At 38.9% G+C, this 20,476-nt stretch overlaps 1 protein-coding gene across 3 annotated transcripts in view; it reads right to left on the bottom strand.

Moving 5' to 3' along the window:
• Positions 1-20,476, bottom strand: part of FOXN3 (forkhead box N3) — a 292,978-nt gene that overhangs the window by 129,708 nt on the left and 142,794 nt on the right. For all 3 annotated transcript variants that reach the window (XM_067556333.1, XM_067556332.1, XM_067556334.1), the window contains exon 3: positions 5,756-5,892. In XM_067556333.1, coding sequence (XP_067412434.1) covers positions 5,756-5,892 — 137 coding nt within the window. The remainder of the gene's footprint in view (positions 1-5,755; positions 5,893-20,476) is intronic.

Raw genomic sequence — 20,476 nt, 5'->3', positions numbered from 1 at the left:
AGAAATGTAGGGCTGGAAGGGACCTTGAGAGGTCATCAAGTCCAGCCCCCAGCGCTGAAACAGGACCAAATAAATCTAGACCCCATTCCTGACAGGTCTTTGTCTAACCTGTTCTTAAAAACTTTCAATGATGGGAATTCCATAAACTCCACTGGAAGTCTACTCCAGAGCTTAACTACCCTTATAGCTAGAAAGTTTGTCCTAGCCCAAATCTCCCTTACTGCAGTGTAAGCCCATTACTTCTTGTTCTGCCTTCAGTGATCACTGTTCTGTTTATAACAGCACTGAACATATTTGAAGACTTATCAGGTCCTCTCCTCAGTCTTCTTTTCTCAAGACTAAATCTGCTCAGGTTTTTTTTTTGGTTTTTTTTTTAAACTTTTCCTCACAGGTCAGGTTTTCTAAACCTTTTATCGTTGTTGCACTCTCTGGACTCTCCAATTTATCCACAGCTTTCCTGAAGTGTGGCACCCACAACTGGACATAGTGTCTCAGCTGAGGCCTCATCAGTGCTGAGTATAGTGGGCAATTACCTCCCATGCCACTTTTGTTAACAGAATGTTAGCCTTTTTTGCACCTGCATCACATTGTTGACTCATTCAATTTATGATCCTCTATAACCCCAAGATCCTTTTCAGCAGTACTACCACCTAGCCAGTTATTCCCCATTTTATAGTGCATTTAATTTTCCTTCCTAAGTGTAGCACTTTGCATTTGTCTTTACTGAATTTCATCCTGTTGATTTGAGACCATTTCTCCAATTTGTCAAAATCGTTTTGAATTCTAATCCTGTCCTCCAAAGTGCTTGAAACCTCTCCCAGTTTGGTGTCATCCACAAATTTTATAAGCATACTCTCCACCTAATTATCCAAGTCATTAATGAAAACACCAAATAGTACTGGATCCAGGACTGACCCTTGAAAGGATCCCACAGGATATACCCGGCCAGTTTGACAGCCAATCATTAATAACTATTCTTTGAGTATAGTCTTTCAACCAGCTGTGCACTCACTTTATAGTAATTTAATCTAGACCATACTACCCTAGTTTGCTTATAAAACATGTCATGTAAGACTGCATCAAAAGCCTTACTAAAAATCAAGATATTGCAGGTCTGCTACTTCCTGCTATCCACTAGGCCAATAACCCTGTCAAAGAAGGAAATTAGGTTGGTTTGGCATGATTTGTTTTTGACAAATCCATGCTGACTACTCCTTAAAATCCTATTATCCTCTAGGTGCTTACAAATTGATTAAAATTGAGTTATTAAACAATGTATTCAATAATTTAATAATTCAAAGCTTTTCTTTAGAACACACACTTCTCAACTTGACCCTTTCAATTTATCTTAGATGCTTTGATATTTTAGTCAAAAGTTTAAATTAGAATAAATTCAAATAAATTAAATAAAAGGTTGTTTGGGGTATTTCTTTTTTTACCTTATGTAAGTACATTAAAATGAAATGTTTTGCATCATCATATTCTACTTTCTTGGTTTACCATCTTCAAAGAAGCAGTGCTCTTTCAGAACACTATAGGCTCTGGTTTCCTTGTGATAGACAGACATTATAGCTGTTACTTTATTAATGTCATCTTCATATATTGATGGGTGCAAACTGTAACACCGGATCCAAAAAGGCCAACACTTTATAAAAATTCAGCTCCAAACTTCATTGCTTGAGCCATTTTTCTCATCTTGAATGGTATCATTTTAACATTGAGCCAGCTTCTAATTGGGTGGGTTCACTTATAGCTCCTGTACTCAATAGTATTGTCAGATGACTTTAACACAGGATATTCTGTTGCAATCGTAAAACAAATGTCAGCTCTTAAGATGACTAGTTCTCTTTAGAAGAATATTTCATAGATTTATGCAGTGTTCAATAAGCTTCTGGCTGGAAATGTTTTATGATGCATCCCCCCTTCTTCCCCAAATATAGATAGTGCAGTTCCTGTGCTCCACTCCTCTCCAAGCCTCATATGGAGATACTAAATGGTCTGTCATACATTTGTTCCTTTGTAACATTCAAAAGAGACTAGCAGTGGGTCAATTTGCCCCAGTGGGATCTTGCCAACCGAGATTTATAAAACTTGTAATTCCTTCTGTTAATCCACACTCACCTCCTCCAGAGGCATTTTAATATTGGTGAATTAAGTCATTCCAGATGTATTTTATTAATTTCAGGCAGCATAATTTCTCTTAGTTGTGGGCTGCAGTCACCCAAAATTTATGGATTGCCATGGAACTTGGTCACATGTGGCCTTTGCTAATTTTCCAACATGCCACTTCGTTCAAGTGATGTTTCGGTGGGGTTATGTACCTTTTTTGAAGATTTCTTGAAAGTAAAAAGGCTTATGCAAGGTTTTCTTCCCCCTGCCCAGCTAAATGTTTTAGCTGTACAGTGAATATTCAAATTTCATATACATACATAGCTAATGTATTTAACAATCTCCTGTTTAGACTGGATTATGTGATTACCAGTATATGGTTAAATTAATTCAGCATTCAATCATGTTCTAGTTCAGCCTTGTATTGTCCTTAAATCATAATACCATAGCAAATTCACAATAGCAAGAGGGGTAATAAATCTGGTAAACATTTTAAGAGACCACGAAAAGATTAAGTTCTTCTTAAGCCTGGAGGTAGTTTAACTACTGAAGTACTTCACTACTAAAAAAAAAAAATCCAGTAATGTTTTAAATGGGGGAGACGAGGAATGAAGCTTTTTTTTTTTTTTTAAATAAAAACACTTTTACACTGTACTGAAGTAAGTTATTTGTTGATAATGCACCCTTAAAATAAAACCAGGAGAACCTTATGCTGTAGTAAAAGGGTCAGCAACATATGAAGTGTAAAAGATTGAAATTCATTGTTTTCAAAGGGAAAGAAAGTCTTTCTTTGAGTTTTTGGAGCTTAATATATGATAATATTATAAACCTTCCCCTCGTCATTTAGCATACCAACTTGGAAATGATTCAGATATAAACTAACAATAAAAGAAATCATGCTCTCAAAGTAAATTCTAGAAGTGTGTATGTTTTTACACCCCCCCCCCCCCCCACACACACACACCCCGCCAGATTATTGGGTATTCGCAAAAAAAGCATGCACAAAGTCAAAGTGTGGAGCACAACTTTCTTGCCCTGATCCTGATCTGTAGGCTTATTTCACAGTATGTTGTTACAGGTTAGAATGGCTTGCCTAAGACCCAAGTGACAGAAGAGTGTAGTCCTAGCCACATCCCTTTCTAGTAACGACACCCCTTTTACCTAACATCCTAGCAGCAAGGAAGGTGCGAGCTATACAAACCCAGGGTTGGCTGTATACTGCTACAGGGTTACCTTTATGAATAGGGAATTCTTTTATGAACAAGTTAGGACTTGTCTACAGTAGCGTAGTCACACTGGTACAAAATTTCCCTAAACTAAGTTGGGGTTGGTCCTGCTTTAAGCAGGGAGTTGGACTAGATGACCTCCTGAGGTCCCTTCCAACCCTAATCTATGATTCTATGCCAGCTTTTAGTGAGCTCCTGCAGCCAACGTACGAGAGTAGAGCAGGACAAAGTTGTCAGAATACATCTGAGGATCTGTCCCATAGTTTAGAAGGGAGGACAGACTTTAGTAACAAGATGTACATATTTTGCTTTCAGTCATATTGGGGGGAAGGTCATACTGAAGTTAAAGTATTTGTGCATAAAATGATTTTCCATCAAGGAAAAAATAAAAGCTTTAAATTGCAAATGTCTTTTTTCTGAGAAAGGTTTTATTCTCCCTAATGCAGACTTTCTAGAGTAGTGCCCTGCAAATTGATAATTAGCACTTTCCGAAAAACTTGCCATATACTATACCCCAAACAAGATTCTCTGCCAATGGGATTAACATGAATCAACATTCTCCCTCTGATTCTAAAACTACACTGGAAGAAGAATTCTATGAGTTAAAATTTTACTTATCCATAGAATCTTATTTAAATGGATAACACATGTCTGCATAGATTACCCTCGTTTCTACTACTTATGAATACATTAATGAAGTCATTAGGCTTCTCAGGCCTATAAAGAAAGCCTATTTGAATATTTATTTAACTGCGGTTCTAACATAACCATCCCAATTATTTAACTATCTGAGAGTATACAGGTGGATGCTTTTGATGAAAGATCAAAGGGACGCAGGAAAAGTGAAAAACATCTCTCTCACTGTAAGGGTGGTATGGGAATGCAGAAAAGATAGTTATAGCTCCAATATTAAACATAAATTACTCTAACAAGCACTGGATCCTCTGCTGCAGTTTTACCATTTTTACTCCATTGCTTTAGTAAATCCCACATTATATTTGATCTCCTAAAGCTACATGACCTCAAGTTGTCAGCTCATATAACGTGATTCTATTGATTTATATGAAAACAAACAAAAACAGGTACAACGTCCTTTTTAAAAAGAAGGTTTTAAGTCAACTGTAGTTGCCATGTAGGGTTATATTACCAAGGCAACAGCGTATATCTGAGTACTAATGGCCTGTCCTTTTGCCAGGCAACAAACAGCCTTGTGATGCAACTGCACCTGTCTCAGCTATGCGTTGCTATGGAGACATTCTAGTCACCATGGTTACCATCACGCTAATCGCCTAGCAAGGGCAGACATACAGCAGTCTCCTGCGAAAGCCCAGCTGTTCCTCCCAATCTCTGACTGAAGATTGATTGTCTAGCCATGTGATGGAATGCGCTGCTCAGCAGAGATGCACAAGAACTTCATTAACGTTACTTGAAAGAAATCACTTTGTGCATTGCCACCTCCTTGCAGGACAAATATTAGACTCCTATTTTTTTTTTTTAAAAAGTGTGCTGAAAAGACAAAAACCATCAAAATCACTTATTAATCCAAAGTGCTAGTTACATACATACTTCTGAAGTCAGACAAAAATTCCTCTTGAATTTATGGGGTTTAATACAAGCATTTAATGAGGTCTTAGCGACAAAAAGGTATTTCTGATCAAACCAAGACTTGCTAGAACATTTTTAAATGTAGGTTCTATATTAGCAGTTAAAAGGAAGCAGCTGTATTGAGAACCAGGTATTTATTTCCCTCCTTTGTGGGTCACAATCTTAAATACTCTCTCATAGGAGCTAACACTTCACTTCTAAGCAATGGCCAGATAAATACATCTATTTCATTACTAAGTGAGAATGAAAGCCTCTATTGTTTTCCACTGCACAGCTCTGAGATAAATGTAAGCACACGCACTCATCTACAGAGCACGTAACCACAACAAAAAGAGAGTTTTAAATCACCTAGATGTAGGGTTGACATGGAGACTTGACAGTTGCACTGACAACACAGTCTTAAAAGACTACTCAATCAAGTTCAAGAGAAAATAATTCACTAGCACCCTGCTTGCTAGAGTCAGATATTTTTGTCTACTGAAAAGGACAAACTGATATTTTAAAGCTTTCTATTTGCATGTGTTCATTTTAAATTTTGCTTTTGCTGAGAAATTTTGTAAATTATCCATGGAAACACTGCTACTTCCAGTCTATGGATTTATTAGGGTCAACATATTACCATCATCCAAGAGATCAAGAGGGTAAGGAATACTGTAAATTAAGCAAAGGATTTGACCACTCATTATACTTCAATATTTTGTTCATTACCATATTGTCATAACTATTGTGATTAGTTACATATGTCTTATCCAAGATTCAGAAGTGCAGCTCAACAGACATAATAGTGGTTATAAAAGAGGTTCTAGTTTTCTTACCTTTGATATGCCTGAGGAGATGTGGGAGGTGTATTGAAAACATGTGAATATGGGTGATAGGGTGTCTTTTTCAAAGCCTGAATGAGATTTTGTCTATATTCTGGGTCTATACACCACAGGGACCCCTTTCCAATACTCTGCAAAGAAAAAGAGTAAAAAAAAGATAAACATGATCTAGTTGCATAGCCACATGTATAAGCAGTACCTTCATAGGAAAAAACAGTAGATTTCTTTTTGATTCTTGACAGAAGTGAACATCGTTTGTTCGCCCAAGATTATTACTCCAATAATGAAGTATTTCAATTTTATTTAAAATAAGGCTTAAGGAAAAAAGGCCAAACTATTGTCACTGTTTACACTCTTAATGGTGGTTAAATTGATTCAGTAATATCTGGCAATTTCCCCCTTATTCCAAACTAGAAGAAGAATTCCTTATTTTTCCATGTCAATTTTGAAGACAAATAGATTCCTCTTTGAAAGTGAATAAACATTTTATTGTTTTTGTTTTGTTGTTGTAAAAAACCAAAAACAACAACAAAAACCCACCAGGAAACAGGGATAAAAAGAAAGGGTTTAAACACCCTAGCAACTGTTTTAAAAATAAAAGGACATAATCCTTCAGCCACATGACATCCATGCTATTCTACTAAAAAAGAAATTAATCCATAAACTTTTTTTCTGAGAAAACAAAAGCAAACAAAAAATCCAATAAAGTCAGAGTTTAAGTCATTTAAGGCTATTGAGGAATTTTGATTGGTTAAACCAGCATAGACTTTAATTAACCTTTCCGGACACACAGAGAACTCCAGCAGTCAGTCTGTGATAGGGAAGCCTATACCAAAATTCAATATTTATTCTGCAGTTCAAAACAACGTGCTCCAGTACTTGTATCAGTAATATCAGAGGTCGAAGTGCAGACATTCTGAATTGTTCATTTTGAACTGTTAAAAAGATGGAAAGCGTGTCCTTAATGGACTTAGAAAAATGGCAGTTCAGGCACGGAACAGGATGCTTTTTTTTTTTTAAACACTAAAAGCGTCCAACACAAGATATCTAGGTCTGTAAGAGAAACTCATAAAATAAACAGCTGTTCTAGTTATTGATTGCTGCAGAGGTTGCAGGCTTTCAAGTAGTCTACCATACTGATGTCATTTTGGTAAGATTTTTGAATAAAAGTTGACTTTTTTCTGAAGGGGGAGGGGAAATAGTTAAGGTACAGTACAACCTCTGCACACTTATTCTCTCTTAGTACTGTATCTAGCCTTGGCAGAATTCAATTTTTTCTTTTGTTTTTTAATAATTTCAACAAATATCAATGTTTATTTAAGCATTTTTTCTATTTTTACTCAATTTAATTTCTCACAGTTGGGCAAAATTGTGTTTTAGGCATTTTTAAAAATTTTTGTATCATTCTGAGGGGGTTAGACAATACTTTATAATGACAGTAGATGTTGAAATTCAATAACAGTAAAATACAAGCTGTTAACATCATGTCAAAATATACAAACTAAATAATTCTTAAATCAAAGTTCTCTAGAAGCATTTTTATTTCTTTGCCTATCTGTAAATATTGATGATCATAGATGGAAATATTTTGTTGTCGGTTTGTGTGTATACAGTAAAATTGATGTTAACTAACATTTAGTGACAAAAATCTAATCCTTCTAAGCCTAATGACAGCATTCTTTACTAACGTAAGATAATCAGTGTAGGGTACTAAAATATATATATGTTATGAACTGTATGCAGTGGAGTTTAAAAAAAAATCGCTACTCTGAAATTAGTACATAACTTTTAAGACTGGGGAGGGGAGGAGGGGGGGGGGGGAGAAGAGGGGGAGAGAAACCAAACAAACCACACTTCTGCTTTTGGAAACCCTGTCATGTTTGTGAAACATCATCAACTTTCAAAGTGCTGCCTTATCCTGCAAAGATACTTCAAGGTTCTTTAATATACAAGATTCTCACAAACCTTCCTCCAAACTACAGTCCACCTGTTCCTGCATCTGGATCTGTTTGAGTGGCTCCTTGAGCCTTCACAAAGCTCCATTAACTACAATGGACTCCCAGGTGGGAGCAGTCATCTGCCTTCCCGGAGCTCATTGCAGAATCCAGCCCTTAGCTTGCGAAACAGATAAAACTGTAGACACACATATAGGTGTTTAAACATACTGCTCAGTCTTGTTGCATTTTACACTCTGTTTGCCTATATGTTGTCGTTAGTGAAGTAAAGCTCCCTAGACCTAGACTATTTCTGTGAAGTGTCCACCACTTTGTTGATCCTACATAAGTAGGGCCCTACCAATTTCACGGCTGTGAAAAATGGGTTATGGATTGTGAAATAAAGCCCTTCCCTGGGAAATCCAATCTCCCCTGCACTGCTGGGAGTGCGCCAGCCAGGGGCTCCTAGCTGCTAGTCCCAAGCAGGCTGGGGAGGGAGAGGACTTGTTCTTTCCCTGCACTGCCACTCTCAGGGGGAGATAAGACACACCTCCAGAGGCAGTACATACCTGAGGGTGTGCGCTGCAGCAGCCCCAGAGCTGGGCTTGGGGCTCCCCATGGCTCCTGCCGGGGCTCAGGACTTCCATCCCCTGCGGCTCCTGCCAGGGTTTGGGGCACTCTAGATTGGCTAGGGCCCTTGGGCACAGGCCCGGGTGTTAATTGCTTCCAGCAGCACCGGGGAGATAAGACCTACCTCCACCTCCAGGAGCCTCCTCCAGCTGCAGGAAACTCCGTGGCTGCTGCCTTCAGAGCCCAGTTCTGAAGGCAGCACAGAAGTGAGGGTGGCAATCCCACAACCTCCCGTACAACAGCTTTGCAGCCCCCCCCATGACCCGCTTTTGGATTGGGACCCCCATGGTTACAACACTACGAAATTTCATATGTAAACACCTGAAATCGTGAAACTGACCAATTTTAAAACCTTCTGGCCGTGAAATTGACCAAAACAGATTGTGAATTAGAAGGGCCCTATACATAAGTATAAGGGGTATTCTCCCTTTTACCCCAAATGAGGAGGAATCCTTGTGATCCTATGCCCGATGGGCTTTCCCGGATGATCTGAGAATGTACATATTGTATCCATGTATAATCAATATTCCATTTGAAATGGCCAGATGTTTCCATTTTCATGGAGTTTAACACCTTGGATGTTTGAGAGTACAAAACTAAAAGCACGACTAATTTGCCTCTGTCTACTTGCAAGCCCTTTTATTTCATGCAGCTAGCAAGTTTATATACCAAAATCATTTCAAAGTATTTTAAGTGAGTGTAGATATATTACAATTCCCAGCTCTTCTGTAGCATTATTCATACATACATCTTCCAATGTATTACAAACATCAGCACCATTTTATAGACAGGAAACTGAGGCACAGAGTGAGGCAGTGACTTGCCCAAGGTCCCCAGCAGACCAGTGGCAGAGCCAGGTACAGAAACCAGTTTTCCTGAGTCCCAATCTTGTCCTCTATCCACTAGGTAGAGTGAGAAAGATGTCAATATATTACTTTTAAGAAAAATTTACAAATCAGGGGGCACTTTTAGAGGGGAAAGAACTTGCTGTAATCCTTAGCATCCATAACATGGAACAACTTTTTGAAAGTTACATTTAAGAGCTATCAAGCTTGAAGATATCCTTTTAACATTACTTTAGCACATTTATGTGCCTATTATACAATTACATACACTAATTATATTGCCTATGCCATTATATTTTGTTTATATACATACATAGCTTTTTGGTCTACTGAAGAGAGACTACACTTCACTTTGCACTGTAAATTATTGCATATGAAATATTCAAAAGAATACTGTGATATATTAGACTACCCCAGTGAACTTGTGAGTTGGGATTCAGTGAAATTAGCTGTGCTTTTAAGTAGCATCCAACTTGCTAACTGACATCCTGCATTCAGTCTTCAAACATTATATCAGGTGTCAAACAGTTAAAAAAACAGCTATAGGTTTACTTGAAAATGTGTGTGCAGAGATGCACCAAGGGTTGCAAATCTGACTTAGCATGGGAGTAATTACACTTAATACATCAATGAAAAACGTGAACCTCAATTACCTTGTTGTGAGCTTTAGTATGTAGCTTCTAGCAGAATAAGACTCTTCTGCAAAGTGGTCAAATTAGAACTTGGATGCCCATATTTTCACAAGATACATAGCATCTAACAGCAAACAGTAAATCAACTAGAAAGGCTGAACTGGAAGGCACTGCAAAAGTAGGATCTGGCCCTGTAAGCTGGTAGGTATTCCCTGACATGAAGTATTAAAAGACTGGGTTTACAGAGAGGAGACAGAAATACAGTGGGACCTAAATGCATTAAGAAAAGGGCAAGCTATAAAATAAGATTAATCCAGGAAACGTACAACAAAAACACAACCTGAAAAACACAAATATTCAACAAGAGGGAGATACCTTAGAAGCAGTAAATATCAAGAGAGGCCTAGAGTAGGTTGACAGCAAACGGCAAATTAGATATCTAGGTATGTATACAGCCAATCACTTTAGCATTTAGTCACGGCCATGCAGTAAATACATATGTTTCATGCAAAAGAGATGACAAAAAAAAAAAATGAGCTGCATATGCAGTCTGCCCCAAAGCACAGGAAGCCAATTGTCCCTGTCTGTACAATACTGGTGAGATCACACCCCAAAGCTGCATACAATCATGGGCATCTCAGGAGGTCAAGAAATGGGAAGATTTCAGAACAGAGGACCAAAAATAGTTGAGGGGCAAGAGGAATGGATTTATGCTATAAGAAACATGCACTGTTTTATCTGAAGATCATAAACACCAAGGAGAAGTAAATGTTTAAAGTGCTTTAAGGGGATAAATCTAAGGAAAAGAATATTCCCATATTCATGATATTTGTCCATGAGGGAGGGAAATGTAGTAATTGTTAATGTCATATAAACACTTAACTTCAAAAAACTGTTTGTACATATTCTGATTCTAAAAGAACAGAGATTTTAAAAAGGGATCTGATCATGCAAGGTGCGAGTACTTCCTGTTACTAAGGGCTAGTCTACACTACAAAAGTCACCTTTTGTCAACAAAACAGTGGAGGTGTACACATTGAAATGTTCCTCCCACTGATGTAACTGCTCTGCTATGCCAACATAATAAAACCACTTCAAGAGAGGTGTAGGGCTTAAGTCAGCGTAGATAGGACGATGCAGTGTCACTGTAGACATTGAGCTCCTTACATTCTTGTCAATTTCAGGAGCAGAAATCAAGAGAACTGGGCAGCTCCTGAGAAGTTAATGGGAGTTGAGAATCTTATAGGACACACACCACCGACGCAAGGAGGTTTGCAAGTCTGTAAGACCTAACATAGATGGAATTATCTTTGTAGTGCAGATATGGCCTTACTGAGCAACCTCAACTTCCAAAGTTAATGGGAGTTGAGAATCTTATAGGATTAAGTCTACAATTAAATATATTTGTCCCATTAATGCTCATTTACATCTATGTAATGAAGAGTAATTCCAATTAATGTAATGGAATCCCACTGATGAGGGAGATGAAATGGGGAAGACGACCTGTAAGAGATAAATTAGGTTGATCCTATATTAAAAGGAAACACTGACAAGATGTTTTCTTAAAATCGTTACTGGATCTGAATTTGCAATTTAGCAAATAAACTTTTGGCATCAGTGTCTCATTTTAAATGTTTGCCTTTGTTTTTAGGAATAGCACAGTCAGAGTAGAAATAGCTTTTTTTTTTAATAAAAGGAAGCAACATTTGGCTAAGAATACCCTTCTTGACAATCACAGCGTGAAGAGCTTCTTAACTGGCTGCTTAGCTGAAGAACTAAAATTTTCCAAATACAGTGTTATCATGAGAAAGAAAGTCAATGGAATTTAGACCAATCATTTAGTGATTAATTTCCATTTTATGACATTTGATGTGCTGCTCCACCAAACCTACCAATGCCAGAAGTTAATAGTGTCTCCAATCAAAAAAGACAAAGGGGGTGGGGGGAATCCTTGGATTACATTTGTCTCCTAGGAAACAAGTGACTAAAGAGTGGATAACAACTCCCTGATAATCTTAGTAGGGGAATGTTTCAAACTCCGTAACAATGTGTCCTCTCAAGGCTAGAAACAGTAATCTCACCACTCCTGTTGTTCACAGGTTTTTATTGTTTTACAGAAGTATTTAAGGGTTAGGTGAAAAAAAGATTCAATATTATTAAACGTCTCCTCTACCATATACAGTAGGAGAATATAATCTTTAGAATGGTTCTCTCCCTGTTAATATATTTCTAGTAGGTTAACATTTGCTTAGTCACCAAAAGCTGAAGCAATATATAATAAAAAGGCTATAAAGTATTCAATAATAGGATATACGTCATGCCTCCATTCTGTAAAAAAACAACAAAACATACTTACATACCACTCACATACAAATGCTAACAATGATATGTAAAGATTTTTTTTTTTTTTTTTAAATAAGGCATTATCAAACTTCTCTCCCAAGACTAAAATGCTGAGGGTGAGGGAGGCGGGAGGGAAGATTCCCCACGCCAATTTAAAATCCCTGCCTTGCCATGACAGGCCATATCTAACATAGCATATATATTTCTCAGAATCTCTTTTTTAGGAAATGTAGAAAGTATTAAAAAGTTACTTAATTTATGAAGGCCCTACCTACTCTTTGTATTCATAGTGAGCAATGAATCCCACATTAAAAAGACTTGGTCATCTTTGCCCTTTGGACTACAAAACTGTGCTGTTTCTCACTTTTTTATTACATATTATAAGTAAGGCTGATAGTGTCACCTATTATTAAGGCTGCCCGACACTTCCCATTATAAAGACCCTGTATTCAGTTGCTTTGGGACTGAAATTTTACATATTGGGTATTAGAGAGGCAGACATTTTTTTAAAAACTTCAGTCAAAACGGTGAGCCATTTCCAAGAAAGAGGCAAGGAAAAGAGACATTTTTCCCATTTTAAAACATTCTGGGGACCTTTTCTATGAACAGCTCTAGCACTCCCATGCTTTGGAGCAAGACTTGAAATTTGGATGTGGGTCGCCTATCTGTCAGGAACATGCCTTTTGCAGTACCCAATTTTGGCTAAAATTATAAACCTTTAAAAAAATTTAAAAAATTTAAAAAAATAAAAATCTCAGTTCACAAATGCTCAGTAGAGATTTCTTAGATTTTAGCAGATCCTCATTAAGCATGCCCATATCTTTCACAGGTCCTCGTGCTAACCAGACTGTACATACACCATCCTCACAGAGAAACTCTATGCTTCCTCCATCCCAGGGCTATGGGGTGAACCCAGAATTTCCCTGTAATAGCTGCTCTGGGTCAGGGCAGGACCAGTCATTGGAACTGATGGCAGAAAGCATGCATCTCCTGTGCTCTCAATGACTTACCTGCTGGCACCCAGACAGCGTGGAGGAGGGAGCTGTGTGATTTGAATGAAGAGTCAAACCAGCAGGAGGGAAAGGAGTCAATTAGGACCAAAAGTCTAATGAGAATTGGGAAGGAAATTGGGAGAAACTGAGATTGGCTAGACAAGGCAAATGGGGCTAGGAACCAGTTGGGGGGTGAGGGGGGTGGGAAACAGATCTGACAAGATGCTGGGGACAAGGGGACAAACTGAAACTGGATGAAGAGTTTGTGGAGAAAAACTAGGACCGTGAGTCAATGGGAATGGAGAGACAGACTGGACAAGGAGCCAGAAGCAAGGAAGCTGAGACAAGGACAGTATGGAGGGGATGGAGCAGAAGGGGTCACACTTGTAAGCTACAGGCAGAAAAGTCTGTGCCCACTAGAGCACACATCTCTCCAGAACCTGGAGTGGAACCTACAGTTGCTGAGTCCCACCATTCCTCTGCTGTCAGCAAATATACGTGAACCCATTAGAAAACCTTGTATCATCCCTTCACCCCCTAGTGCTGGTCCACAGTATGAGGACAATCTAGTACCATCAGTCAGGGGCATAGCTATGGGTGAGCCTGGGCCCATCCACTTTGAAAGCAGGTCTACCCAAGCTCCGCTTAAACTACCTGCGCAACTGGTGTTTTCTCAGCCGGTGGCTTCCCGAACTTCCTGCTTCCAGTTACGTGACCAGAAAGAGGAAGTTCGGGATGCCACTGGCCAAGAATCACTAAGCTGTCCAATGCTGCAGTTGCCAAGGTCACGTGAACAGAAGAAGGAAGTTCAGGTTTTTTGGCCGGCCCATCCCTGTCAACCAGAGGCCCAGCCAGAAGATCACGTTTGGCTACGCCCCTGCCATCAGTTATTCCATAAGTTCAAGTGACAGAGGTCTGGGCAGTGGATCTAAAGGTTCTAACCCTATTAATAACCCATATGGGTATCAATATGCCGCCGGATCAAGGAATTTCAGGTTTTTTCAGTGCTTTTTAAAAACATTTTTTTTTTAAATCTAGGAAATTACACACAAACAATCAAGCCCTTAGAAGTTGAGAAATGCCAGACTTAAGGTGCCTGTGCAACCTCAATTCAGCCGCCTTGTGAACTAATGTTATGACACAATCTTATTAACTATTTCCCCCCCCACAGGACCACTGCATCATTCAGTGCATAGGATAAACCTGCTCTGGTTTAGGCACAATTAAGGTTGTGTAGTAGTGAATGAGGCCACTGTCTATCTGCGTTATTTGTTGCAGACACTGGAAGGCATTTGTGAATAAGCGTGGGGCTGCAAGAAGAGAAAGGATGGTCTCATGGTTAAGATTGCACTGAAGAACTAGATTCTAATACCTGCCTCTGCCACAGACTACTCATGTCACTTAAACCAAACTTTCCAAGGGTGCTCACTACTTGTGTATTCTTAATTTTCTGAGTCCATTTCGAGACCCTAGGGTGATATTTGCAGAAGTACCGACCGCTTATAACTGCAACTGAAATCAATGGGAGATGTATTTTAACATACAAAGTCCCATACAATACTAAGAACTCTGAAAAAATCAAGTCCTAGGTGTCTTAAATTGGGCAATTAAATACAGTCAATACTTTTACCTCATTCTCTTTGCCTCAGTTCTCTCTGTGTAAAATGAGGCTAATATCACCCTTTCACCTCACAAGCAACCTGCAAAGATAAATTTATTAATGTTTGTGAAGGACTCGAACTCTAATAATTGGCACCATAGAACTATTAATTTCTTCATTGGTTTTCTGTCTTCAGAGCAAAATTTGAAGAGAGTGCAGTAAATAAGGTATGAGGCTTCATGCTGAACAATGAGAAAACAAAATTTTGAATAGCCAGTCATTCCTTGAGCACCGTCCAGCCTGTGCTCTGAGTGAGGCAGGGCTCCAATAGAAACAATACTATGTAATCATGTAATAAGACTGTATCATAATGTATAAGGAGGACAAAATAAGGTGGCAAAAGGGGGGCAGATTACAGTTGCAGAGGTAACCATGATACTGGCATTTCCTAACTTTTGAGTGCTTGATTTTGCAATCTTAATTTCTTTTAAAGTAGCTTTGTCTGGGTAATACTATTTGTATTTTTTCCATGATGTATTATGGAAGCGATGGTAGCGACTCCACAGTTAAGATGTGTATATTAAGTTAAGCATTGAAAATTAAATTATTTTGTGACGCAAGAAAAATCATGTAGCATATGTAAAATAAGTAGTGTACACACACAGGGTTGATATCTCTACAATAAACTGCACAGCTATCTGATAAATAGGTACGCGGAGATAAATAGTTGCCTTTAAAAAGAAATATTCTGCTATTAAATAAATAAATAAATAAATAAATAAATGAAACACATTTTCCTCTTTCCTGACCCTCCACCCCAAAAAAAAGGTGGTATTTCCCCTCAGACTTACATAGTGGTGAAACCCAGGACAGGCATTTTCAGTCTTTGACTGGTAACAAGTTTAAGGGCAGACCTCTCATGATCCAACACAGCAAGAAGCCAGAAGCGGAGTAGTTTTAAATCAGGAGTAACTCCAGCAACTTCAATGGACATGCTCCAGATTTTCACCTACCTTGGCATTATTTCATGCTTATCACCAAGGTACCTGAGCAACTACAAAGCTTATGCAGCATGAGGAGGAGCAGAATTTGATCCAGGAGCTTTATTCCACTGGTGGAATTGGTGGGGTTGGGGGGAGAAGACCACCTTAAAGTTGTGGCATTATGATTTTATTTCTCTATCACTCCAAGAGCAGTCTGGACTAAGGGTAGCTTCGAAGAGTTTGAGATTGGATAGACCACAGCAATGTCCTGCTTTGTTCTCAAAGTGCCATAGTTTGGAAATGGCTCAGAGTACATGGAACCTGCTATATTACCAGCTAAAGGACCTCTCCTGGACATCAGCTAGTAGAGAAGGTCCAAGGGTCACATCTCTGGGTAGCTGGGAGGAGAGAGAGAGAGAGAGAGAAATAGGGAAAAGAAGAGAGAGATTTAGCTAATACAGGTACTTGCCACCCTATCCCCACCATTGCAAGAACGTCTGGCACCAAATGACCTACCTGGTATCTAGCAGAGAAAGGAGAATAGGATAGGAATTCAGAAGTTTAGTTTAAATTGATGTAATTTGCATGCTCCTTTGGCCACATCATACTATAAATTGAAGTCAAAATTCCCACTAAAGTTAAAAAAAAAAAAAAACACAACCCCACACAATCCACTCACCAAATAGAGACAACACAATACGTATTTATACACTATACTAACAAACTCCCATTGATTTACCAACGTTCAACTTATACATCACCTCCAGATTTAGTCCAGAGTCTAGGTGCATTTTTTGCAGCATGATTAGCGGATACCACACTTGTCCAGTGTTCCAAAACCTATCCTCAAATAAAAAAAGGCTACAAATTATCCATTGGAATGTTGTACAGCTTCTACAGGTGGCACATGCTGTACCAGGCACATCTGGATGTCTCTCATTTGCTCCCAAGGGCTGCAATATTTCACTCTGACCAAATCCTAATAAGGCAGTTGTCCAGGTAAGAATACATCCAAAGAGTCAGATGATGCAGATTAGCAGCCATTCTAGCTGGATGCATAATGAACACTGGAGGTAATAGTCAGGTTCAGAACGTTATATTGATCATGGTCTTTTTCCAGCCAAAATCAGAGATGTTCCTTATGCTTGAGATAAGTTTGAGTGGGAAAAATATAGGCCAAAATTTTCAAACTTGGGTGCCTGCAGTTAAGTACCAAAATCCATATTTAGGCAGAAAAATAAGCAGCCTTCTTTTCAGAGAGGCCAAGCACCTGGAACTCCCATTGACTTTAGGCATCCCACTGTGAAAATGTTGGCTATACGTCTGGTGCTGAGAGCACATTCCGGGTAGGTTGTCATGCAAAAATGATGCCACCGGGGTATTCTCTTCAATTTACTGGACTTTAAGGCAGGTCAGAGCTGGATTCTTCCTGTTCTAGAGATATTGGTTGTATCACCACTATTGTAAGGAAGAGTATGAACATTAAAATAGTTTCCCAAAAGAATGACTGGGCTGAGAGTACTGTTCCATGCTAAGATGCAGCATTTGTTGCAAACAAATACATTATTCCAGCTTTCACTCATCACTTAGTATTGTAATCATTTGAATTATGAAGCAACTTCAGAAACGTAGACTCAAAGAGTGTTCTTGAGCTGGTTCTCAAGGATGGCAAGCCAATATAAATAATTCCTCCTAAACACAAGTTCCTCCTTCCCCAGTTTATAAAATGTCTATTTCATAAGAGCAACAAGAAACATTCCAGGTACTGCAGTTTGACAGAAACTACACTTCTTGAAAGCTTAAGGGTAGGTTGCCTTCAGCCTGGAAATAAACTCCCAGAATGCACTTAAGCAAAGGAGCACTTGTTTAAATAATGCATTTATTTTCACTAAAACAGAGAATGCTGGTGAGTGGAATTTTTTTTTAAAGTACCTTTTGCAATACAGCATGGATTACACTTCCATCATCAAATATGTCACTATTCCTGGAGATCTGCAAACTTAGTAACAGGCACTCCTGGAAATAAGCAGCTCACAGTCATAGAATTCAACAAATCAAGCCTACTGTGACCATTTATGTCTTGCTGAATCAGCACTGCAGCACCCACAGGTTGCCAAGGGCAGAGAGGCTTTTCCATATACAAAGGGAACTTGTGCAATGATGAACAACTACTTTGAAAGCTTTGCTCTGTTCTCTTCAGTCTCAAAGACAGTGACGCTGAGAAAGTGCACTTTCCTTCCTTTCAGCACTCTCTTCCTCACTTTGGCACCATCTAACTTTAATGGCTGAGCATCAGATGCTGAAAGGGGACTAGATAGAGTTGCAGTGTCTTCTTCATGTAAACTCAGGAGATGGGGAAAAATCTATCCAGTTGCAAATTAAAAAACACAAGAACTTGGCAACAAGGTACAGCATATTGATACCAAAAGGGGTTAAGAATGTATTATGAAAATCTGTAACCATAACTTATCTACTTGGCAAATGGATAAGTTTAGGCTGCATCTTCCCCAAGTATTAGTTAACAATTAGCAAGGTTTCACCAGTCAGCACTATTCAGAGGAATTTCATCAATTATCTTCACTCATTGATATTTGAAGTTACCAAACTAGAAATCCAAGATATAGTTATTAGCTTCATTTCTGTACAATTGTTTGTATAGTTGATAATAACTAGGTCGGACAAAATACCAGGTTGGTAGTAACACGGTAAAAATCAGTGTTCTATGACAGTTGTGCAGCGGAGGTGCTTGCATTTTTTTTTAAAAAGTGAAATCAGTTGCAAAAAGACACAAACAGAGCATTAGAATAGTCTGAGGCTAGTCTGCTAAAGGAACTCACTGCTAGGCAATTCTTAAGGAAAACAAAAAACAAGCAAACCCACTGCCAACAATTGCTATTATTATAAACACATTCCTTAGATCCACTGTAATCTCACAAAAATTACAAATAGCCATTCATGCAATCTGGGAGTCAATTTTCTACATACCCTTAATGCATTTCTAAGGTACAGGGCTGAAATTCTATATGTAATTTTTACAGTTACAATACAGCACTTCACAATGATTGTAATGATGGTAACTGCACAGTAAGCATTTAATTTTCATAAAGCCACACACAAAAAAGCAAGTCTATCAACTCGGAAGTTGTAGAAAACCTCTGAACTTCAGATCAAAGTCTTCTATTGTTTCTGTCTGAGGCTGACATGCACAGAAAATTAAAGCATGAGAAATATTTGCATTTTAAAAATGAAACAACAACTTTTTCCCTCTTCTGTTTTGAATTCCTCCTCTGCAAACTGGCATGTCACATATCTCAGTTACAAGGACAGAGTAGAAAAAGGCTTCTGCCTGGTTAAACATGACCCTTGATTCACAAGCACATATTCAGTTATTATTTGAAAGTAAGGGCTTGATCCCGTGAGATGCTGAGCAATGCACACAATCAAGCCCCAAGTTAGCTCAAGTCACATATTCTTGGGGGGGGGGCGGGGGGGGGGGAGGAGGAGACAGAGACTTGCTTTGGTCTGAGTAAAAGCAACCATGCTATCTATCAGAAATACACAAATCATGGATTCCGTGCTTTGCTTTCTTCTAGATGCCCATAATTTTTGATACTTTAGGATGTTTCCGTGAACGGATGGGTGAATAAAAAACAAACATTGGTGCAATGAGTCACAGTTCTAATCATTAGACGACATTAAGTCAGGAGACCCGGATTACATTTTTGACTCTACCACTGACTGACTGTACCCCTTGGATAAGTCACTTCACTAGCTCTATAGCCTGTTATCCCCCCAGCTATAAAACAATACATACCACTGTTGTACAACAAAAGGTAATGTAATTTGAGTGACAGGTGCTAGAAGTGAAAAGCATTATTAAACCTAAGAGAATCTTGCACAGAACTCAACAGAGGTTACCAGAGCATGGAATCAATGCTGCAGGATTATGAAGGACCAGACCAGCACACTCAGATAAAGTAGTGAAGAAGAATACAGGACAACTAGGGGGGGGGGGGGAAGGAAGCAATATCATGGCATCTCATTAAAGTTAAGTGAAAGGAAAAGCTATTTAGTTAGAAGATCTGTTTCTCCTGCAACAATAAGTAGCCTCAAAACAACAAGCAAAGTGCAAAGAAGTCGGCTGTCTGCACTGCTAAGCACTGATAGAGAACTGGGCTTTCAAGTAGCTTGTTTTACAATGCACATGTTCTTATCTAAGTCTTAGCACACTGGCATATTGTGACAGGGTGAAATTCCCACTGGTGCACAGGGCCCATGAAAAAAGCCTTCTCTTCCCCTCAGGCCCTGCAGCAGGAGTGCACATGGCACCTTCACCTTTGTGAGCCATAGAGTTGATCTCCATGCCAACCCACGCAGGCCAGCACAAAGAATGACAAAGGAGCGGGGCAACAGAAAATACTATGGGATCTGCCATTTCCTGGTTCCACTGGCTGCAGACACCCCACACAAGTAGAATAAAGATGGTGCCATTGATAGTCCAGGGCATAAGTGGGAATAGTGGCTGCAATGGGAGGAGAGGTAGAGACTTTGGGTTTTATGCAGGTGAAGATGAAATTCACCTTTACTGATTTGGAATCTCAAGCACATGTAAACAATCATCTTTTCAGTTCACTTTTAAGACATGTGGAAACAATTAAAAGAAAACTAGGCCAACAACAGACTATTGTGCCAATTCCGCCCTCCTCATTAATTAATTAATTTAATGAGGAGTTGAACTTGTGTAACTGAGGTCAGG

The sequence above is a fragment of the Emydura macquarii genome, unplaced genomic scaffold, assembly GCF_026122565.2.
Source record: "Emydura macquarii macquarii isolate MOO-44397 ecotype Brisbane River unplaced genomic scaffold, CSIRO-AGI_Emac_v2 contig_1713, whole genome shotgun sequence".
In the NCBI taxonomy this organism is placed as follows: Eukaryota; Metazoa; Chordata; order Testudines; family Chelidae; genus Emydura; species Emydura macquarii.
Note: the sequence above shows the minus strand (reverse complement) of the source record. Positions and strands in the feature narration are given on the sequence as shown.